Below are 22,815 nucleotides of genomic sequence, written 5' to 3'. Positions count from 1 at the left end.
GTCAAAACAAAAAACCAAATACAATACTTTCAAATAAGAATGTTTCTTAAGATATCGATTGTCATCGATTGGCAAGCACTTGGATTATTTTTATGTCAAATACCTATGAAGGTAGTTAATTGCTTGTTTTATTGTAAAACCACAGATCAACTTCGAATTTAGAATCATGACATGCACAACAATATTGCATATTGCCTAGCATTTTTTTTCCCGATTAAGAGAAATAACGTTGAATATGCTCACTTTTTATAGTTTAAATCCTTGCTGACAACAAAACTTTACTTTCTATTAACATGTTTTGTGGAAGAAGGAAAATCTATAAGTATTTTTAAAATATTTATTTTCAAAAATTCATTTGTATTCCATCCCCAAAAAAAGTAAACAGACGTGTAGAAATTTAATTTTTTTTTCAAATATAGTTACATTTAAATTTATATTGCCACGAAAATGACTCCCTTACCCTCACACATTGGCCTCCGTCTTAATTAATTTTACAATTTCCGTTTGTTGCATGTTTATGAATATACTTCTATAATATATGGAACAAGATCACATCACAACGTGAAATATAGTAACAACTATAGCTTTTGTCAAGGCTGCACTCATAGAATTACATTAAAAAAATCTTTAAATAGCTTTTTAAATTCTTTCCAAATTTCCATAATAAATTTAATGCCTTGTTTGTATGGCTCAAATTAGGGTGATGATCTCTTTAAATGTTTTCCCAATTAGTTCTTGTTCTCAGTTTTAAAGGAGCAGAGGCAGCATCAAAAGAGTCAGAAATGCTATTTAGTTTTGTTGTGTTTCTAACCAAAAATAAACTATTACAGCCACATCCAAAAGCAAAACAAAAAACCGCGGATTTGCTAACAATCGGTAGAAGTTGGTTCATCTTGTGCGTTATCTATGGTTGTTTTGTTTCCTTGTAAAACGTGACTTTCTGGATTTGTGTCATCAGTCTCAGTTTTCGACTTGGGTAGACGTTTCCGCAAGCTGGTGGTTTGTTCGTTTGTCAAAGGATCTGATGGCACACCAGCGGCTTCATCATTGTTGACATTATCATCGTCCTCATCATCGTCATAGTTGGTTGGTTGTTCGCCCTTACGCAGCAGCTTACCAACCAGTTCATATTTTTCTAAAAAATATAATATAAATATTATTTTTCTCCACATTAAAAAAGATTTGTTTGTTTACCCTTAAATTGCATTTCCCATTCGCGTACAGAATCCATTTCTACGGCACTTAGATCGCTCAAATCGTCGTAATCATCTTTATCATTTGAAACCACACTGAATGTGGCCAAGTTTCGAGAGGCATCCCTTCCCGCAAATGTTGCGTAGGGGCCACCTGTAAGACAAGCAAGTAAGTTGCTTTATTAATGTTGATAAGAGAATTTCGTATGATTTTTATAAATTAAGTAAGCGCTTATCATGACCACGACACTGAGAAAGATAGCGCAATCAAGTGCGCAAAGCCAGGAATGTTCTGCGCAACTACGTCATTGTGTCTACTTCTCTTGCTCACACTCATTAGTTATAATACAATTGCATAAACATTTGTAATTTACAAAACTCTTATATTTATTTATTTTACATTTTATATTTTTTCATGAAAAACTATAGCACAAACAATAGAGTATTGGAATGACGAAGAAATGAATAAAGGTTTGATATTTTACCTATAATTTTATCCGACTCTAATTTGAAAGTTGCGGCAATAATATCGACACTATAGATAAACATTACAACAAATTTAAACGAAACTAATTAAAACTGGTTGTATCAAATTATTTCTTTGGTAACAGCTTTTGCGATAGGTTTTTAAATTTTTGATAAATTAAATTAAAAAAAAAACGTTACAGTATACATATTAAGTATCACAATTGGAAATCTTTTGTGTTGATAGTTCAAGTTCGTGTCCATATACACACATATGTAAGTGAAAGACCTTTGAATACAATAGCTTGACCTGTAGATTCCCGGTTCAAATTGTAATTGCTTACATTGGCTTGACTCCAACATACATTAACTCTATTTTTTCCCGGTCGTGTGGAACTCACCTGGTCCATAGAAACGTCGCCCTTTGCTAACGTCGTAAACACTTCCGTTTACAGCGACCAAAACTCGGCCATCGGGTTGATTTCCATCGTACTGGCGTAGTTCCTTTACCGTAAAATCACGACGGATTTTAGGCAACTCAGGTTCAGATGGTTTAGCAACGCCCACAGATGGTACTTCAGTGCGATCCCGAACGATTTTGTATACCAAGAAACATATTATCGCCAAAAGGGCCAAGTTCATTGGACTATACAAGATTTCGCGTATTATGTTTGCCAAAAATGAAGAATCATCGTTGCTAAGAACATTTTCAGTTTCCTTGTCGTAAACGGAATTTTGTGCTTGATCTGCGCCGATTTTGGAATCCATCTTGTTGGAAATATAAATTCCCTCCTAGTGATGTTATGCGCTGGATATTGTAATATAATACATCAACCTATGTACGGTTTTGGTCATTGCCATTTCAAGAATTTACATTTAGTTGTAAATACGTGGTCATACGTACAAACCCACGTTTATGTACATGCATTTGGTGAGCATCCAAAAAGAAGAAAAAAAAAAACGCATCAGAAATGGACCAAAATAATTCACATATGTAAATGCAATGTAAATTCCGAAGTTTATCGGCTTACCTTTCAGTCGTGACTTTGAAAAATGTTTATTTTTATAAGACTTCGATGAATTCTTACTACGCAAGAACGATTTGATAAACTAATGCTAATATTGGGAGCAAATACTGACCTTTTGAAACTCACTGTATTTACAAATTTGCGAACTAGCTATGAAAATTGTGACAATGATTTTAGTAGGTTAAAGGTCTTTCATTACTGAAAAGTAATCGACAGCAGCGATTGTAACATGTTGTCAACCTGCAAAATACATATTATGACCTATTTCCACTAAAAGTGTCAGGCGGAATACGTGGACATTTTAGTAATATGAAACAACGATTTTTATTTAGCTTAAAATAAATCGTATTAGCTACTGGGTTGGCTATTATAATATCAAAAGTAAGTTATGTTTCGTGGTTGCGTATTAAAGGTGTAAGTATTAATGTAAAAATTTAAAAATATCATTTATTTATTGATTGAGTTATTGTTCAGCTATTTTTCATCATAAAAAACTAACGAAAGGATAACGATAGGGTAACACTAAGAATTGTCAACAAACTTCTGTGGGGTTTGAACTAATAATAACAGATGTTGTGATTATAACAACTAAAATTAAATCGTACTTCGTACTATTAATCAAAATTTTAATTAAATATAACCTTTTTTTAAAGCAAGCAAAAATGGCGCTGGACAAGAACTAATCAAAATATGTACGATCTTTTTTTTATTATCATTATGCAGAAGTTGTATCATCGTAATTAGAGTTCGATTTAGTATGGAATGGAACAAGCCAATCGATTGTACCGAGCCATATGGTGTCAGTGCAATTGAGCTATAATATCATTGTTTCTTCCATCACTTTGGTATTTTTTACCGGTCAGACTCTAGTCCCACTAAATGTAATGCACATTCTGCTACTTTGTTTACCTAATATAGGAATTATAATTTTTGAAACTGGCCTAAATGCTTGGTAGTCGTATATTGAGGATACGAACTGGAAATTCCCTGTTTTATAATGTGTATCATCAGGAGTTTGCGCGATGTAAAAGCACAAAGACGAAAAAGGAGAATGTAATGCGCCAAGGCAAAATATTTAGCTCGTTGTTTGGAAATCGACAAAAGGGCAGCAACAGTCGTTGGTACCCATCGCAGGATAATAATGCCGCATCAAGTGGCGCTGGATTCCACAAGTCCTCACCTCACGCTCTGAAGTTCGGAACACCTCATTCGCATGCCACTCCGGACAATCATCGACGCATGTCCGTTCTCAATAAGGTTTTCATGACGAACATCACCGATATTTTGGCCACTGGAGCCATTGCTGATTCGATCGTCGGTCAAGGTGTTCAAATTTCCTATGTAAAGATCACCAGCGATTTCACCCGAATCAATGTCTATTGGCTTGGTAAAGATGGACAGGTAAACGACGCCCTTGAAGAAAAACTAAATCGTTTAAGTGGCCAACTGCAGCACGAGCTATCACAACTTCATCTAATGGGCGAAGTTCCACGGATAAAATTTGTTCGTGATAAAACGAATAGCGGTCTTTATCACGTCCAGGAAGTTCTGGCCAAGCTCGATCAGCATAAAATCGCTGGTACAAATAGCATTGTAAAATCGAAAGAAATTGTTAATGATAAAAACTGTCGTTCTGAAGACAGTGAATGGCCGGAGATGAGACAAGATTTCCTCAATTTTAATCAAAGTGTAGTTATGGATAAAATTCACGGCAAGATGCGCAAGTTCAAAGAGGCCTGGGTTCAGCATAAACAAAACATTGCCAAAGCCACATAAAAAATGAAATAATAATTATATTTAAATATATTAATTTTAATGTATTTTAAACAACTAAATTTCAAGCCTCCGAGAAGTTTATAAAATTTTTATTTAAATAAATCGGTATAGTTAAAAAAAAGTATTTTTTATTGCTTATAAACATTTTTACATGGTTAAAAGATTTTTAATGAGGTGTTTAAGCAACATTAGTTTTGAAACTTAAAATATTAATGAGTTGTTAATTTTTTGCAAATGCCAAATTTATCAAATAAATTTTTAAATATCGATTGCGGTGTTGTTTCCCTAAAACTATTGTTAGCGACGAATATGCTCGATTGCTTTACTGCGACTGCGCTTACTATCGATATACCGAAAGCATATAATGAATGTTTACATTGATTTTTACGTGTTGGAATTTCATTGATAATATATTTTTTGGTCAATTGTCACATATGCAAAAATATTTAAGCATATTATTTTTAATACAAATTTAAATATATTTCTGCAGTTTCAAAAGTATTATTAACAAAATAAATGTAAACAAATAATTAGTAATTCAAAAGCGCAATCATCGACCTTCCATTTATTATGGTATCGATATTAAACGAACACCAATGCGCAGGCCCATTAATCGCTATCAAATTTATCGAGTGTGTCTTCACATATATGTGAAAATATTCGATACATCGATTCTACCGTGAGTTGTATTCTTCAGCCCAATCAATTATTCCAAAAACATAAAAAATCAGCTTATCGGGTACAGATTACGAATCCTTTTTTGGCATCTCTAGTTTTAGTCGAAAAAATCCATTGAACGTTTGGCAAGCGGAGAGTTGGTGGTGATAGCCGTCGTCTGTTTATTAAAAAGAAAGAAACCCATTTGTTTAACGTCAAACCGAAATTGTTAATTTTTTGTTGTGCATTGTTGGGCTATAAACATAACATTTTACACCTACACTTCTACGCTTGCAAAAACCGAGTGACGACTGGAAAAGTCGATGTCAATTTTCTTTGACTCTTATCAGAAATTTGGTGGAGTATATATGTTGCATTACGAACTTTTTTTTCGGTGCAAATGTGAACCAGTCTTAAAAATTTCTCCGCTGTCGAGTTCTAAAAGTTTCATTATTGTTATTAATAATATAAACCTAGCGCATGAAAGGTTTTTCGTTGTAGTAGTATTATTGTATCGCGTTTACGTGTTGGAAAATGAGTAACTGCACATGTGGGTTAGCATTTTGGGGACCCCATCCAGTTCTGTTTGTGTTACGCATATTCATTTTTTTTATCTCGATTTATAAAGCCCGAACTCGCTGGTATTGTTTACGTTATATACATACACACATACATCTGATACCAATGCATAAAGTAATGTGAAAGAGTGAAGGAAAAGAACTTGAGAAAGCAAAAAATTAAAAAAACCAATCCTATTGTAGTTAATTAATTTATAACAATAAATACAGCAATTGCAGTGCAGAAAACCTTGAGATTGTAAAACACGAAAAAGGGAAGACAAAACCCGGACGATTCCAGGGAAACAGAAGACGTCCGTCGCGCAGTTCGATCCGAAAAATTTGTAAACTAAATCGTTGTGAAAAATGGATAACCTAATAACAATTGTAAATAAGCTGCAAGATGCATTCACATCTCTTGGCGTGCACATGCAATTGGATTTGCCGCAAATCGCAGTGGTCGGTGGTCAATCAGCGGGCAAAAGTTCAGTTTTGGAGAACTTTGTTGGCAAGTAAGTAGAGCCCTTAAGGAGCGAACTGTTAATATGTATGTGTTCCCTTGCACCTATATATGTACATACATCCATACACATACCCTTTGATAATTCCCCACTTAAGATTGGCCAAGTTCTATGCTTTAGCCTGAATAGGTTTGTTTTTAAGCTTCTCGACTGCAGCCGAGCAAATCGATTTTTCTCTAGTCGTTTAACTTTTGTACGAAAACTGTACCTTAAATAACAATAACTGGGGTTTTGTTTTTAAATTAAAATTGTAATTGAAAAATTGTTTCTATTTTTTGACAATATTTTGCGAATATCCATTTAAGGGTTCGTCATATGCCATTATCACTTCCTGGTAATTTTTGTTTATTGATAACAAAACCTGCGCTATTTTACAATCTATAATCGTTGCATTCCAAAACAAGTGGCCAGATAAATAATGTATGTACATACAAAATGGGTAGATAACGAGCAAACATTATCAGTAATTGAATTACGATGATAAGAAAATGTATCTTTACCGAGTAAAATCTGATATTAAGACCAAGTTCAAGCAGGAGAAGAACATAGGTTTACTATATATACAAATTAAAAGGTCAACATTGTTAACATAAAATATAAAATGTATGTATCAATACCGATACTTGTGCCCGTAGCTCTCAGTTGTATCTATATGCCTGCGCTGTCTCTCAATTCTCTTTGTGAGTGGCCACTCTAAATACAAACATAATGAAAACAATGGCTTACGCCCCAAAAAATATAGATAAGGAATGAATGAATGTGCGGCTATCATTAAAGTTTCGAACGGCGCTTTTCTCGTCCCAATCGATTTTTAAAAACACTCTGCTTCAGATTGGCTTGGTTGAAAGACCTACTTCCCCTAAAATGCCAAGAGGGCATCAATGCAAAGGTCATTTGATTAGTCAGAAATATGTAATATGCCTGAAATGGCTTCAAATTTTGTGGTTATACTTATCAGCATATTTGAAAACTGCATTAAACCATGTAAAGTTTGTGCTTACATAAGCTGACTATGTTAAAAATAGTCCAGATAGATTCCGCATGCGCCGTCTTTTATTCGTATGTATGTCAATTAGGGTGGTTTCTCATATTACATATGGAGCAATCAAGGAACCAAGAGAGGAAGCCAACTTCGGCAAGCCAACCTTTCCAAATTCCAAAAGCTAATGCTAATATTGACCAGATTATAGCAACAGGATATAGACGCTAATTCTTGACTTTGATGCAATCATCTCTAAAAACTGTTAATGAATGAATGCATGAATGAGTAATATTATGCAAATTTGGCAACAGCAATTGATAAGCCAGTCATTGGGTATTACTTAAGAATTTATTGGGCTTAGGTTTTAATTATTTTATGTTGTCATATGTTATTTTAAAGATTGTATGCTATAGAGACAGCATAAAATATAAAAAAATATAAACAACATTTTCTGGGAATTAATGCAGGGATTCCTAGGTTAGTGCTAATTCAAAAAGGTTGCTTCAAGCTTCTTTACCGATAAGTTATACAATACAGGACCTTATAACATTTAAAATAAAAATTAATAGAGTTAGAAACTCTTAGGAACTATATACAATCTATATCTGATTTCCTTTATGGGGGTGGTAAACCCCCTTATCTGGTTCCGATGACTAATACATTGTTTTGCTTTTCGCAGAGATTTCTTGCCGCGTGGCTCGGGTATCGTGACTCGTAGACCTTTGATATTGCAACTGATCAATGGAGTTACCGGTAAGTTGGTCATTCAATTCCACTCTGCGAGCACGTTCAATATACCTGTATGTCGATTTGCCAACAGAATATGGAGAGTTCCTTCACTGTAAAGGCAAAAAGTTTGCGAGCTTCGATGAGATCAGAAAAGAGATCGAGGATGAAACGGATCGTGTGACTGGCAGCAACAAAGGCATTTCAAACATTCCAATTAATTTGCGGGTGTACTCGCCCCATGTACTAAACCTAACGCTGATCGATTTGCCGGGCCTGACGAAAGTGGCAATTGGCGATCAGCCGGTGGATATTGAACAGCAAATTAAACAGATGATATTCCAATTCATTCGCAAGGAGACTTGCCTGATTCTGGCTGTGACACCGGCCAACACCGATCTGGCCAACTCGGATGCCCTCAAGCTGGCCAAGGAGGTGGATCCACAGGGTGTTCGCACCATTGGCGTTATCACCAAGCTGGACCTGATGGACGAGGGCACCGATGCCCGGGACATTCTCGAGAACAAGCTGCTCCCACTGCGCCGAGGCTACATTGGCGTCGTGAACCGGTCACAGAAGGACATCGAGGGCAGGAAGGACATCCACCAGGCGTTGGCCGCCGAGCGCAAGTTCTTCTTGAGCCATCCATCCTACCGTCACATGGCCGATCGTCTCGGTACCCCCTACTTGCAGCGGGTGCTCAACCAACAGCTCACCAATCACATTAGGGACACGTTACCTGGCTTGCGCGATAAATTGCAAAAGCAGATGCTTACATTGGAAAAGGAGGTGGAGGAGTTCAAGCACTTTCAGCCCGGCGATGCCAGCATCAAAACAAAAGCTATGCTCCAGTAAGCCAAATCAATATACAGAGTGTTTACCTTGTGGTTTAAACCTGGAACTCTTGCAGAATGATTCAGCAGCTGCAGTCTGACTTCGAGCGAACAATTGAGGGCAGTGGCTCGGCCTTGGTCAACACAAATGAGCTCTCGGGCGGCGCCAAGATCAATCGCATTTTCCACGAACGGTTAGTTGTCCCACTGCCAATTGCTTTTGATAATATTAACCATTACCCTTATTTCGATTGCAGTCTTCGCTTCGAGATTGTCAAGATGGCTTGCGACGAGAAGGAGCTACGGCGAGAGATCTCATTCGCAATTCGAAATATTCACGGTATTCGCGTGGGCCTCTTCACACCCGACATGGCCTTCGAGGCGATTGTCAAGAGGCAGATTGCGCTGCTCAAGGAGCCGGTGATCAAGTGTGTCGATCTAGTCGTACAGGAACTTTCTGTAGTTGTGCGCATGTGCACCGCTAAAGTAAGTCAACTAACTCACTCAATTCACAATTTGAATTTATACTGAGTTATTGTTATTTCGGCTAGATGGGAAGATACCCGCGTTTGCGAGAGGAAACCGAACGTATTATCACAACACATGTGCGCCAACGCGAGCACAGTTGCAAGGAACAAATTCTGCTGCTCATTGATTTCGAGCTGGCCTACATGAACACCAACCATGAGGACTTCATTGGTTTTGCCAAGTGTGTATCAACAATCATTTTGTGTTTCTTCCAAATGATTTCATGTTGTTGTCCTGTTTCAGCGCTCAAAATAAATCAGAGAACGCCAATAAAACTGGCACTCGTCAGCTGGGCAACCAAGTTATACGCAAAGGTCACATGGTCATACAAAACCTGGGTATCATGAAAGGTACGTTGAACAGAAGGATTCACCAATTTCCTTTTGCCCTTTTACAATTATTTGCTTAGGTTCAGGTTCCCAGTTACCAGTACTTTGTAGCGCGTTATGATTTTTCAACGCCGAAGGGGTTGGGATAGTTATTTTCATTGCTTTTGTGTTGACTAATATCTTTATTACTAGAAGAAAAAAAATTAGGACGACCTGGACCGCTTAGTGCACTATTTTTCCACTCTTCGTCAGGTAAAAAGCTGCGTTGGTTTTTCATTGCATAATGTTACAAGTGTTTCTTCAACACTCAATGCTGAACAAGTTGATTGCAACGCATTCGCTGTTTTGGAAAACGGAGTTCCTCATTCAGCCACCATTGCAATTGAAGATTGCTTCGGGAAAACAGAAACTACTCATTCGTACTTCTGTATTCTCTTGCATGTTGTTTTTCTCGCATCAGAAAATCTTCGCCCCAAAAGAAAGTACTTTAATCTTAACCTCACTTCATAAAAACACTGACCTGGAATTTTTGGGAAACTGTCTGTCTTTGGTTGAGCACTTAAAAACTTGTGATTGTGTGTTTGCAGGTGGATCGCGTCCCTATTGGTTTGTGCTAACATCCGAGAGTATCTCCTGGTATAAGGACGAGGATGAGAAGGAAAAGAAGTTCATGCTGCCGCTGGATGGTTTAAAATTGCGTGATATTGAACAGGGATTTATGTCAATGTCTAGACGTGTTACATTTGCTTTATTTAGTCCCGATGGACGTAATGTTTATAAGGTTAGTAATTTTTGTTAGCATACAAAAAAATGAATTTTAAATGATTTCAGAAAACAAAACCAGAGAAACAAAACTTTAAATCAAAATAACTAAACAAACAAACAAAAGCAACTTTTAAAGATACTTTTGAGAATAATTCAAATTTCATTATCTACCCCAATTTGAATCCTTTGGTTAAACAGTCGGGCAAGAGATCAATTAATTATTTTTTTGTATAATATAAAAATTACTATGTTTTTATCAACATTTAAGTCAAATTAAAGGGCAAGGAGTTTGCTGCGTCGTAAACTCCTTTTGCCTTTTTATTTTGTGATGCTATAAGCTTAAGAACTTCATTGCGATTCCCAGTGGATCGCGCACAAAACTAGTCATTCATCATTCTCTAACCTATTAAATGTATTTGAAGCTTGTGTTTTTCAAAGCAGAAGTTGAAAAGAAAAGAAGTTTTGAGAAGGCACTTGACAATCGCAATTCATTTGGCATGGCTTTCCAACGGAATAAAACCAATGGTTTTCGATATTTTGTAAAATAGTTTACTAAAATCTGTTTACTCAGCTCAAGCTTAAGAAGAAATAACCTAACTTTTGCTGTAAATGCTAGGAATGATCAACTTAACTTCCTTTTTCGCTCTTATTACATTTTCATTTCAAATTTAAAAGTCTTCTTCTTAGAAATATTCAAACACTTAAATCCCACATTGAAAACTGTTTCCATGCCTTTCTTTTTACTTATGTTTTTCACAAGCAACCTTTCAACAACAAATGTAAAATATTATATAACAATTTCGCAACACTTTTTCAATTCATATTACAAAAACAAATACCACAAAAGTACACAATTGTTAGCTTTAAATACAAAGCCGAATCGAAGCTGGGACTTCCTTTCTATTCCACCAGAAATCCGTCGAGTATACAAAGCCATATTTACGCAGGCAACACCACACAATATTAATTTTTATTAAATTGTTTTCATGTTTGTTATAGTTATCATTTAAACAGTCGGTCGACGGTTTCTGCAACAGATCCACAAATGAGTTTCGAAATGGGAATGCTTCAACGGGTATATGGCGGTATTATGGGACTGCGACATTAATGTAATATCAACAGGGAAAGGATAAGCGCCAGCATCACCCCAAAACAGAAGCTGAGAAGTCCGTTGTCTGCCCTTATTTGAAAAACATAAATCTAACTTTTTACCACCTGCTTCATGCCTTTACTTTTCTGCCTCTACCTTTCAGATTTAAAGAAAGCTGATCAAAAGTCGAAAACTTTCCGGCATTAGATAAGTCTAAAAGTCCAATACTTTTTGCCTAGCTTTTATAGTTAGTTAGTATTTAAAAATAGTAACAGACAAACATATCTTCGTTGATTTAGATTTAGGGTAATCTTTTCAGGCCAAATGCTCTGTATCTATAAAAGCTGTGAAAGAAAGGCTTCAAATTAAATTCAAGCATTTTTCAAAGGTGAAATCTCGTATACTTTTATAGGCTCTATTTATTCAAACTTCCAGTTGTTATTACCAAGTCTCAGAAAAAGAGATATTTCTCGTTTATTTATATTCGAAATTCAGGCAAAATAAGCGGTATTTCTAACACTCAGCATCAAACTTCTGTTTATCTAACGACGAATTTAAGGTACAATTTATACGGTTTTGTGAGTTCAAGATTTATTTGTTTTTCCCCAAACATAACTCAAAACTAAACGCAACAGCTAAATTACCACTTAAGAAACATCACCAACTTCTTAATCTGATTGTATATTGAGTGCTGAAACCTTCAATTATATATTCATTTTATTTTTTCTGTGTTTGCTTCGACGCTTTTAAAAACGCGATATTTTAGGACTACAAACAACTGGAGTTGTCGTGCGAAACCGTCGAGGATGTGGAGTCCTGGAAAGCTTCCTTCTTGCGAGCTGGTGTTTATCCCGAGAAGCAGGAGACTCAGGAAAATGGCGACGAGGTGCGTATATAAAATGCCAATATTTATAGATTTTATTCCCCACTCAAAGGTTAATCTGCACACTTATTGTGTCTAATAAATGCCACACAAACAATTGACTGACGCACCACTATTGTAATATTTTTAACAAACTGATATTAATATTATGCTCTTCAAAAAAGCATTATAGCTTCGGTGAAAAAAAATGTAAAAACAAATCCTCTATTTCAATTAGATTTCAGTTTTAGTCATATGACATTCCCAATTGTCTGCAATAATGTACAAGATCAAGATTATTATAGATAAGATCAAGCTGTTCAGTTTGTTTTACTTTTTATACAGAATTTTATTTGATTTGACTTCCTAAGAAAAATAATGAAATATTCATTGTATCTTTGTTTTTGCTGTTCCAATGACCAAATCAACAAATTATCTCGCAATATTGCTGCTTTATGTATTATCGTCATCCAGGAAGGACAAGAGGTTTGTTAATCCTTGCAACTTAACGAATAATTATTGTTTGTACTTATTTGTAAAAGTTCGTATAAACATATGCGAACTAACATACTAATAACTAATACATTAATTTAACATCCTTTTGATTATTTAAGACTTGTTTTCTTTTATTTATTTTTGTTTAATTTTTAGAGTGAGGTATTGGAAGAACAAAAGTTATTTGTAAAAACTTTAGCTAGTACTAACTGCTAAAAATGTATCAAAATTGAAATAACAAAATTGCTATTTAGCGTATATGGCATTAATATTAATAATCCAAATAACTAACATTTAAACACTCTAAAATGCCAAGACAATGCTTATATATTTATTCGAGTTATGCAACAATTAACTTTTTCATTAACCAAACAGGCCTTTTCATAGGTCAACGAATTACTTCGAATTAATTTAAATGAAAGTAGTTTGCCGGCTTTTCATCAGCGATGCTGATGTACTTACTTTATTTAACCAACTTATAATTACAGAAATCCCCATAGTCGGGCAATTCGACTATTTCATTGTTACTCGTTTCTTTTAACAATTGTGAACATGTGTTCTCTTCTATTTTTCCGCCACCTACCGAACAAAACGACCAAATAAATGAAACGCCAAAAAACACACAAAATTAATAATTTCTTCCGGTTGGTTTTTAGCAACAAGTATGTTGATTTAAGTCATTTCTATTGAGTTTATCTTTTGTTTACGTAATTGTTGAATTTCTTTAAACAAATTTATATATTTATAACCGTTACTCTCGTATAGATACAAATTATTACTTAGGTCTGTCTGTCCATACTTTTGAGTATCTGATATTTATGAAATTGGTAAATTTCCCTGATCCCTTTAAGGTGATAAAACTATTTGGCAAAAGGGCAGTGAGTAGCGGTTATCCTTTAGTCGGAATCCACGACTCTATTGGTTTTCTTTTTATTTTCATACATTTTATGGAAATCCGTCTTAAATCGAAGTAAACGAAGCTCATTTAAATATATTGCGAAAAGAAAAGTGAGTTGTGGTCCGCCTCTATTATTTGATTTGTTGAAATATCAAGGCAAAACCCAAACTCACTTCTTTTCCATATTAAATATGCGGATTTTACTTTAATTTAACGGCTGCCCATTGCACGCAATTTCATATTTTCAAAATTATTACTATAATTACACCTACTAATTTCACCGATTTATTAACACAAGTTTATTTAATTCTTCAATTTAAATTGTTAGATTTCAAAATATTTAAAATGCATGAAACCTTGAGTGTGTTTCGTCACAATAAAAAAAAAAAAGAGTTCGGAAAATCCATTAAAGATGCTGACGCAGAACATTCAATTCTTTTGCCTTTTTATTTTTGTTATCAAGGTAGAGTCATCTTTTATTTATAAAAATTCTTATCAATTAGCTTAACAAATTGATATTAAAGGAAAGTCACTATAACCTTTGGTTTGTGTTAAAGATCCACAGAAACGTCTTCTAGATATGAAACTTATTTTGAAATTGGGAAGTGAGTAGCGGGAATTCAAAAGTCGGACTCTCGACTAAAATGTTGGGTTCTTTCTTGTTTTATGTGCACGATTCAGTTGGTTATTATGTTTTGAAGTATTTTTGCACTTTATGAAATGATCAACGAACCATAAATTACTATCGATTCCCCATACCAACCCTTATACGAAAACAACAGTCGGCCAGCGAGGAGAGTTCCACCGATCCACAGCTCGAACGCCAGGTCGAGACCATTCGCAATCTGGTTGACTCCTACATGAAGATCGTGACAAAGACCACTCGCGATATGGTGCCGAAGGCAATTATGATGCTCATCATCAACAATGCCAAGGACTTCATCAACGGGGAGCTCTTGGCACATCTCTATGCGTCTGGCGATCAGGTAAATTGAACGACCAATTGAAAACCATGTATAGCAGAATATTAATAGGTTTTATATTGCAGTCCCAGATGATGGAGGAGTCAGCCGAGTCGGCCACCCGACGAGAGGAAATGCTTCGTATGTACCGTGCTTGCAAGGATGCATTGCAGATCATAGGTAAATATTAAGCAAAATTTATAGATTCTATGGCAAGTTATTAATAATGAATTACCCAAATTGCAGGCGACGTATCTATGGCCACTGTTTCCTCGCCATTGCCTCCACCGGTTAAAAATGATTGGCTACCGAGCGGTTTGGACAACCCACGTCTCTCTCCTCCAAGTCCGGGTGGTCCCCGCAAACCAGCACCTTCCGCACAGGTCAATATCGATGTGAAATTAATACAGACTAGAATCCAATGCACTTGTATAAACCTGTTAATCCTTTGCAGAGCTCCTTGGGTGGACGGAACCCACCGTTGCCACCATCTACAGGTCGCCCAGCTCCAGCGATTCCAAATCGCCCGGGAGGTGGAGCACCACCACTACCTGGCGGTCGTCCCGGAGGAGCTCTGCCCCCACCAATGCTACCATCGTAAGTACCCTTTGCCAACCGGCTTTATATTTAGTTACTCGAAATATATTTACTACCAAATACACATAAATATATGGGTCTTTATTCTGCGCAAGTTGTGTGTTGGACAACAACTTTGATTTATGTATTCTAAAAATAAATATGTTTTTCCGCAATTCTGCTTGATATGCAAAATAACGATCCATATATTTAGGGGTGTCACAGAAATCCTCAGCGATAAGCCGAACCAAATAAAAATGATCGCGTTGCCACAGAACTGAAATAACTTATTTAAACCATTTATCTGGGGAAATGCATTTTAATTAGCCAAACGTTTATTTTTTTACTTACCATTATTTTATCAAATTATCTTACTTTATGGTTCTTGCTTGCCCTACGGTTCACTGATCAGTGATAAAGTATTTCTGCAGGGAAGTGGTTCGAATTTGTTGAGTTGTAATAAGATTCCCCTTAAATGTAGATTTTAGATAGTTTTTGAATTTGAAAAAAATCTCATATTCACGTCCTTTTTCTATAATGGTAGAAAGGTCCACACAACCTCTTACTGCATCATATATGCGGCTAAAGATTGTTAACAATCTAGACCTTCTGTCTATCTGTGGCAGGGTGAGAAGTTGAACATTTTAACCGAAAAAGATTTATGTGGCACCTCAGTGTATTTGCATTTTTTTTGTGCTTGAGTCTCTTTAAAGTTTAAACAGTTGTATATAAATGAGCATTTCGTACAACTCGTACATATTGTGTTCTGACTTTAAGTCCTGAGTATTCACTCCTCATTACCCAACGCAACTTGATCTAAGGTTATAAAATATCAATTGCAACGTAGGCCAGGGAAATTTATGTATGTTTGTTATGTATTTATTTATGTTTTCAATGTTTACTAACTGACAACACAAATGCTTCACACACTAACTTTTAATAAGAATTACCAAAAGATAATATGTAGGCATATATTTTATATTCATTTATATAAGTTTGGGTTAGTCGGAAGTCATTTTAAAGAAAATAAGGTCTGTGGCACGGCGAAATGGAATTGAAGAATCCAAGCAAATGAAATTTCTGTGCAACCCGGTATTTACAATGTTTTTATAAGTCGAGTAATTTAAATGCTTGAGTTCGATTTCACAATTAAATTTAAGTTGACTAATAATTTACTTGACCAAGATATTAAAAGCCAAATTAATATAACTGTTTGTGTTGTCTCTTTTTCTCTTTCTATGTGATACGATAAAAACCGAAACACTTTTAATACACACTCCTTCAACCAAAAAAACAACTTGACACCATAACAAATATGTAAACTCAATAACACATGTACAGACGTCGTTAAATTGTTATCAGCATCGAGATACAGATACATCTAGGGGATGAACCTTCAAAAATTAGCTTGCTGACGATTTAACCAACACAGTCCTCAATTCTACTTTCAACAATTGAACTTTGATATTATTCCGGCAAAATCCAAAAGTAACAACGATGGGAAATCGATACATTTAAATCGCTTGCGTATTATTGTAGTCAATATATAATCTGAAGCGTTAAAACCGATATAAATTCTTAATATGTGAAAAGCAACTAGTCGAGATGCACATGATTTCTTTAATTCCATAAGATGTTTTTCGTAATGTCTACTTTCCTGTGTAGATATACTATACAATATATGTACAAATGTATGTGCATTTGTTCGTGCATGTCTAATTATTATTTAATGTCCCCTTATCAATGGCATACGCTCAAAAGTTATGACAACTATTTGTATGGGCAGATGCTTAGTGACGATATTAACCAATGATCTTAATTATATAGCTAACTATTAATAAATAGCTTTCGTTAACTGCATTGTGTTGTTGTTGATGTTAAACTATGAAACCCAATTAAATTAGAAAATGTTAGGTAAAGCAACGTTTAAAACATTTCAAGTCAGTCACAAAGTATTTCCTTGAACTTAAAATATAACTATTAAAATAGTAAACTAGCCCTCCGTTTAATCGAAAAAAGTTATTGCAATTAACTATGTAAGCAAGATTTGCTTTCGCTTTTCAAAACGGGCAATATGACTACGCAGCCCGGCTAAAATTGGCAGCTATGTATTTAAAATCAAAAAGAAATAAGCTTCAACGCTTTGTATTTCTCGGTTCGTCATGAAGATTTTGTTACCGGTTTTGTGAGGAAATTGCGTATTCCCGTTCTGATCAAATTTGTCGGAAATAAAAATTCCAGCTATCCCGTTTCCAAGAAACGAAAAGTTATACGATTAAGTTGCACGGTTTAAAAAGTTAGACCTTTGAGTTAACGGATATATTCTGAGCATCTTCCAATTAATTTATAACTTTTATTAGTTAAAAGTACATTTTGATATAATAACTTATTTGTATTGTCCATTCCTTTAAATATTATTTGTACTGTCCATTCCTTTAAATATATATATAGCTCTTTGTTTAAGTTTGGGCACTTTATTAAAAATGCCGGCCAGGAAATATATCAAAGTACTACATATTATTCATAGGCCACTTAAAATTAAACGAAAATATAATACAAACTATCTGTGAATTAATATGGCAATCTTATTTTGAGTGGTTGGTATCGATTCCCAATTTAAATAAAAACAATTATTTAACATATACAGCTGTGTGCAAAATAATAATAATAATAGCAGAGCCCTATAAATAACTATTTAATTTTGAATTTTATCCCTATTTCTTGCCACGACAACCCATTAAATAATGTTTCAAATATTTCCATGTAAATGTATTATTTTAAATGTTGATTACAAATATAAGTCATGAAAATACTCTTGTGACTTACTCAAATGGATTGTGACGATGGAAATATGCAGCAACTTATATAACATATGACCAGTTTACGTATACACAAATAAAGTGCATAAATAAATACATAAATTGTTCGTATTACATAAGTGTGTATTTGTTTACTGGAGGGAAAGTGTTACCTACTTATGGTGGTGGTTTGTTATTATTATTTTCAATGTGTATTTTAGGCAATGTTGAGTTTGGTAATGCTGAAGTGAATACTTGCGGAAAATAAATAAGTATTTTTGAGACTTCATACTTGTGGGTTAATCAAATATTTCTTTCAACACTTCAAGATTACTCTTGATTGTTTACCTCAGATCTAGAGTATACGACAAGCTCTCAATTCAAGTAAAGAAATTGAAAAAGACGGACATAATAGAACCACATACCTTAGATCAACTCAAAGTACCTAAGTTGCAACGGGCTTTATGAACTTTTGGTTATATTGATAACAGTAAATAATTAAAGTGCACTGAGTCTAGATACCAATTTCAATAATCCACTTGTACTTTTCAAGTCGTGTCTCTGGAGCTGTCGGAGGTGCCATTACCCAGCAAACGGGCGCTCATCGTTATGTACCGGAGAGCATGCGGGGACAAGTTAATCAGGCTGTTGGCCAGGCAGCCATCAACGAGTTATCGAATGCCTTTAGTTCCCGATTCAAGTAATTCGAGCAACATAAGCACAATATATAACGGAATTATTCACTGAATTAGCAAACACGTACGCGCGTCATCACACACCATCAAAGAAATATCAAGTGTCGAAGCTTTTAGATGTCTGTTGGTTTTAAATCTTTGGATAAATTCATCGTTGTCACAAGCTTTTCGGATTTTCCTACACTCAAACAACTGCTTTCGAACTGATTTCGTCATGGAACATTTACTTTTTAAAGTATATTATAACATGCAAAATATAAATAAATTTATTTTCAAAAAAGAGTATTAATATGTATAACAATTTTAGGTTTATAGCTTTGTTGTTTTTAGAACTTTGCAGATAAATCAGATATTACAATATGTGTAACGCGGTTACGAAAACACCTGCAGGCATTATCGCACTTTTGTGAGTGCAATAAAGTTTTTTTTCGAAGCTCAAATAAAACTAAAGAACTATATAGAGCTTGAATTGCAGTGTTACAATGCTTCTATATTGATGGTAATATTAAACTATGTACTCACTTTAAAATTTTATGGACTATCCTCAAAATATTTAAAAAAAAAAAACCTATCAGAACAAATACATATGATTTAGCATCGATATGTCCCTATTGCCGTAAACAGTTATAAATACAAAATATTATTGTGTGTGTTAAGGTTATGGTCTTAAAAGATTCTTGTTTATAGTCGTATGTTAATAAGAAAATAAACGAAAATGAAATGAAAATGAAACTGAGTTTTCTTTAAAACGCATATATGTCGTTCTTTTCATGGCTGTAAGGTAAGCTTGTTTATCCCTGATTTTTTGTATACTTGAAAAAAAGAACCATTTTGTTATACATCAAAAAAAGCAAAAACGGGAAAAAGAATTTTTTTTTCCTACCATTTATTACCAACTATAATTATTATCCAAATTATTTTGTTAAATTTAACTTTAACATATTATTGTTTTTGTTTGTGTATTGGATGGTTTTGTAAAACTTTAATTTTATAGTTCGTTACTTTTTGGTTAACTGTGTAGGTTTTCGAAAAGCTAATATACAAATAACAAAATGTTGCTTTACTGTTTACAATCAGTCTCGTTTTAATGTTTTATCCATTTTAAAGTTGCATGATGATTATCTAAAACTATTTTTTACATTATTATTTATAGTAATTACAATGAAAACCCAAAGTTTAGTAATTATAATTGGGTACATAAATACATCCGTGGAGATGTAAATCGTGTGTAATTGACCGCGCTTAGAGATATAGGAATATAATATAAACGTGAAAACGTAAATGTAAAATGTTGTAATATAAATTTCTGTTTAAAGCCTAGTTTAAAAACCTATCTCGATGTAGTACTTTTTGATTCCTCAAAATGTAACGTCTTGCAATTCATTTTGGGCCTGCGCCTGCATTTTGCATGTGTGTGTTCGATGGGGCGTGGCTGTCCCGAAATTGTGCTGCTGATGTTGTTCAACGCAATCGGTTTGTGTTTTCGGCAGTGGCAAGGATCGAATTGAGATTTGGGATAGGTGCTGGTTTTGATGTATTTGAAAACGACCCTGGTAGTACAATGTTGACATTTGTGACGGATCTATGTTCACAAGAAAGGGCTGCAAGTTTCGACTGTGCTCCTTAAATATGTCCTCCATGTGTAACATGCAATCCTGCACTTGAGCCTTTTTTTTGAAAAATAAATAAATAAATAAAATATAACAAGGTAATTCATTGAACTCACTTGCTCAACGCTGGTTAAGTCAGTCATAAGACTCAACAAAAAGTGCAAGTTATGTCCCGATCGAAGATGCCATTTAAGGCCATTCATTGATGCAGCTATGCTTGAAGCAGCTATTGTGCTAGCCGAGAATTTGGCAAACTTGTGTTCTTTGTAGTAAAATAATAGAGGTCGATTAGCAAATCGAAAAGTAGTTATTATTTTTAATGCTTACCTTTTGCTGCCAGTGATATAAATGCTTGAGCATGTCCCCTTACTTTTGCAATGTTTATGTCTGGAAAGTTTTTGCTTCCTATCGGCAGGCGCATCATTAAAAGCTCAAGGAAGTCCAGAGGAGTCACGGATGAAAGATCCCAACCTAATCGGCTCAGAACATACAGCTCCCATTTCTTAAAATATCAAATATAAAACATTTGAATAGGATATAAAAATGAAATCGCTGGCAAGGGACTTACGATTAAATCATCCTTGTAGATGCTGTTATCAGTATAGACGACTAAAAGGTCTACAGAGAGAGCACGGCAGCTGGGTTCACGGAGTTTCGAAGCTAGTAGAAGACATGCGGCAGCTAAAATTTGTAGATGTGTCTTGCGCACCGATTTGCTCGAAAGAAACCGATCCATGTAATTTAAAGCCAATAGCACGACCTCTTCCTGGCAATTTTCTTCTGCACAAACCTGAAAAAAGGTTTTTTTTTTTTAAGTTAATACGATTAAAACAAATGAGCAATCATGCCTAGAGTGCGAGTGAGATGAAAAAATCGTAATCTATTGTGATGAAAGACTCTGAATGAGTTGGCGAAAACTGTGGATATTTGGCGTATATCAGTGTAGCGCAAGTTTGTACACTCTCATTTTCAATAGTATATTGAGTTATTTTTTCAAGATATAGGTATAGATATAGCAATACTTACTTCCATCATCCACTCTGCGACGACTTTCCGCATTGGAGGAGTTATGTCTTTCTGGATATTAAAGTACGTGTCGACAATTTGCTGGTGTTTCTCCTCGGCCTTGAGTGCATTTTCTAAACACCGATCGGAATACAATGTGGGATCCCCGATTGCTGTGTTAACATTATCGGTAACCGGAGATGTCGAATTGTTTGAATTCGATTTAGTTAGCCGATCGTGAAGTGGTTGTGATGATGATTCTGACGATTGTGACGATTCGTTGCTGATGTAATAACTTTGCAGAGATTGCGTTTGTTGCGTTGGTGGTTCCAATTCTGGTTGCGATTCATTCTTCCCGGCTGAGTCCACCGATGTATATATATACACGATCTCTTCCATATTGCACACAAGTGTATTTTGGTTAAAGTTTGAAGGACTTTGCACTGGATCAGAATCGGTATTTGAACATATTGATGGTGGATCCGCGAAGATCACGGGCTCTGCCATTTCTGGTTGGCTTTTGTTTGTATGATACAAGGATGAATCAGGTTCATAAACTATGTTTTCCGAACATAATAGATCCATTGTTCAGCCAAGAGGTTCGGTTCAAAGCATACAACATATAGATATTGCAACCTAAGCCATTTGTACGTGCCGAATCATCAAGAACTTTTACGAAACTTTGATATCGAATACTGCGTACAACAGAAAATATTCATACAATGGAGCCTCCTTTTCATAAAAAGGTTAGTGTTCACAAAACAATATTGAGGGAGACAGTTGTAAAATATTTACTCTTGCGCTTGTACTAATCTTTTTACGGCATATTTTCTCATAACTTTGATTTCCTTTCGCAACCGTTACATGTCTTTATTTACATATGTTTTTGGACCTGTTGAAAAATAAGTCTTTCATCTTCATACATATGCAGTTATGTATATACATACATAAATATGTTTCATTCGCTCGAAATCAAGCTGAATAGAATTCTTCCTACGATGAAAATGCAGACATTTCGACAATTTCGTTTTATTTCGAGAACCGCACAGCACCACAGTAAATGAATTAGTTGAATAATTGAGAAAATATACTCGAAGTTGCACACGTTTGCCACTTAACCGGCGTGGACAAAGCATTCATGTGAACCAGATTGTTACACCTTATAATGGAAAAAAAAACTAGTTCTTTTTGCGTGATCGTTAGTTATAGCCTGTGCACACTGGATCACTGATCGCGTTTCGTGATAATGGCAGTTGAAACATATCGCTGTCCAGTATATATTTAATTTGAGCAATTGATTTGGGTAGTTGACATTTTTTTTGTTAAGACAATTCACAAATGTTTGCACGTTTAAAGTCGATTTTATTTTCGTATATTTTTTAAACATTTATATAGGGCAACGTTGGACTTAAAACATGGAAAGTAGTACGTTTAAACGTAAGCTCGAAATTAAAAAACTATTTT

General features: G+C 34.9%; 4 protein-coding genes across 12 annotated transcripts; 2 read left to right on the top strand and 2 right to left on the bottom strand.

Moving 5' to 3' along the window:
• Window positions 1-390: 390 nt before the first annotated feature.
• On the bottom strand, window positions 391-2,895 carry LOC108094716 (membrane-associated progesterone receptor component 1). Of its 3 annotated transcripts, XM_017195454.2 has the most exons (5): window positions 2,799-2,895; window positions 2,690-2,745; window positions 2,060-2,493; window positions 1,195-1,347; window positions 391-1,135 (listed from the first exon to the last, which is right to left on the bottom strand). In XM_017195454.2, exons 3-5 carry the CDS (start codon window positions 2,424-2,426, stop codon window positions 867-869), a joined length of 789 nt encoding a protein of 262 aa, XP_017050943.1. In that variant the 5' UTR covers window positions 2,427-2,493; window positions 2,690-2,745; window positions 2,799-2,895; the 3' UTR covers window positions 391-866. The 3 variants fall into 3 exon arrangements, with proteins under 3 accessions (XP_017050943.1, XP_017050942.1, XP_017050944.1); XM_017195453.2 differs by lacking the exon at window positions 2,690-2,745 and having other exon boundaries at window positions 2,799-2,888; XM_017195455.2 differs by lacking the exon at window positions 2,690-2,745 and having other exon boundaries at window positions 2,060-2,466; window positions 2,799-2,813.
• Window positions 2,896-3,546: 651 nt separating this feature from the next.
• Window positions 3,547-4,526, top strand: LOC108094569. Its single transcript, XM_017195182.2, has one exon. The coding sequence runs from the start codon at window positions 3,632-3,634 to the stop codon at window positions 4,460-4,462; it is 831 nt and encodes a 276-aa protein (XP_017050671.1). The 5' UTR covers window positions 3,547-3,631; the 3' UTR covers window positions 4,463-4,526.
• Window positions 4,527-5,135: 609 nt separating this feature from the next.
• Window positions 5,136-19,463, top strand: LOC108094615 (dynamin). 7 transcript variants are annotated; one of them, XM_017195290.2, is made up of 17 exons: window positions 5,136-5,201; window positions 5,908-6,188; window positions 7,859-7,932; window positions 8,000-8,756; window positions 8,816-8,932; window positions 8,996-9,224; window positions 9,290-9,447; window positions 9,510-9,616; window positions 10,183-10,376; window positions 12,217-12,336; window positions 12,787-12,798; window positions 13,464-13,469; window positions 14,488-14,691; window positions 14,754-14,847; window positions 14,914-15,050; window positions 15,122-15,264; window positions 18,595-19,463. In XM_017195290.2, exons 2-17 carry the CDS (start codon window positions 6,043-6,045, stop codon window positions 18,743-18,745), a joined length of 2,649 nt encoding a protein of 882 aa, XP_017050779.1. In that variant the 5' UTR covers window positions 5,136-5,201; window positions 5,908-6,042; the 3' UTR covers window positions 18,746-19,463. The 7 variants fall into 7 exon arrangements, with proteins under 7 accessions (XP_017050779.1, XP_017050778.1, XP_017050786.1 ...); XM_017195289.2 differs by lacking the exon at window positions 5,136-5,201 and adding an exon at window positions 5,240-5,476; XM_017195297.2 differs by lacking the exons at window positions 5,136-5,201; window positions 18,595-19,463 and adding exons at window positions 5,241-5,476; window positions 16,585-18,181.
• Window positions 19,464-19,795: 332 nt separating this feature from the next.
• Window positions 19,796-22,501, bottom strand: LOC108094616 (G1/S-specific cyclin-D2). The gene is made up of 6 exons (XM_017195298.2): window positions 22,299-22,501; window positions 21,373-22,243; window positions 20,915-21,136; window positions 20,674-20,848; window positions 20,463-20,608; window positions 19,796-20,403 (listed from the first exon to the last, which is right to left on the bottom strand). The coding sequence occupies exons 2-6, from the start codon at window positions 21,934-21,936 to the stop codon at window positions 20,095-20,097; spliced, it is 1,416 nt and encodes a 471-aa protein (XP_017050787.1). The 5' UTR covers window positions 21,937-22,243; window positions 22,299-22,501; the 3' UTR covers window positions 19,796-20,094.
• Window positions 22,502-22,815: the final 314 nt, after the last annotated feature.

Source organism: Drosophila ficusphila, unplaced genomic scaffold (genome assembly GCF_018152265.1).
Source record: "Drosophila ficusphila isolate 14025-0441.05 unplaced genomic scaffold, ASM1815226v1 contig_198, whole genome shotgun sequence".
NCBI classification, from domain to species: Eukaryota; Metazoa; Arthropoda; class Insecta; order Diptera; family Drosophilidae; genus Drosophila; species Drosophila ficusphila.
The sequence above is the reverse complement of the archived record's forward strand: the minus strand, read 5'-3'. Positions and strand labels throughout refer to the sequence as shown.

Excerpts from the sequence above, each read along its gene's own strand:
- LOC108094569 (XM_017195182.2), top strand. The coding sequence starts at position 3,632 with ATGCTTGGTAGTCGTATATTGAGGATACGAACTGGAAATTCCCTGTTT.
- LOC108094615 (XM_017195290.2), top strand. The coding sequence starts at position 6,043 with ATGGATAACCTAATAACAATTGTAAATAAGCTGCAAGATGCATTCACA. Across the intron at positions 8,933-8,995 it reads AATCGCATTTTCCACGAACG|TCTTCGCTTCGAGATTGTCA; the intron begins GTTAGTTGTCCC and ends TTTCGATTGCAG. Across the intron at positions 14,692-14,753 it reads TCTATGCGTCTGGCGATCAG|TCCCAGATGATGGAGGAGTC; the intron begins GTAAATTGAACG and ends TTTATATTGCAG.
- LOC108094716 (XM_017195454.2), bottom strand. The coding sequence starts at position 2,426 with ATGGATTCCAAAATCGGCGCAGATCAAGCACAAAATTCCGTTTACGAC. Across the intron at positions 1,348-2,059 it reads GCGACGTTTCTATGGACCAG|GTGGCCCCTACGCAACATTT; the intron begins GTGAGTTCCACA and ends CTTGTCTTACAG. Across the intron at positions 1,136-1,194 it reads ATGGGAAATGCAATTTAAGG|AAAAATATGAACTGGTTGGT; the intron begins GTAAACAAACAA and ends TATATTTTTTAG.
- LOC108094616 (XM_017195298.2), bottom strand. The coding sequence starts at position 21,936 with ATGGATCTATTATGTTCGGAAAACATAGTTTATGAACCTGATTCATCC. Across the intron at positions 20,849-20,914 it reads TCTACAAGGATGATTTAATC|AAATGGGAGCTGTATGTTCT; the intron begins GTAAGTCCCTTG and ends TGATATTTTAAG. Across the intron at positions 20,609-20,673 it reads TATATCACTGGCAGCAAAAG|AACACAAGTTTGCCAAATTC; the intron begins GTAAGCATTAAA and ends TTTACTACAAAG.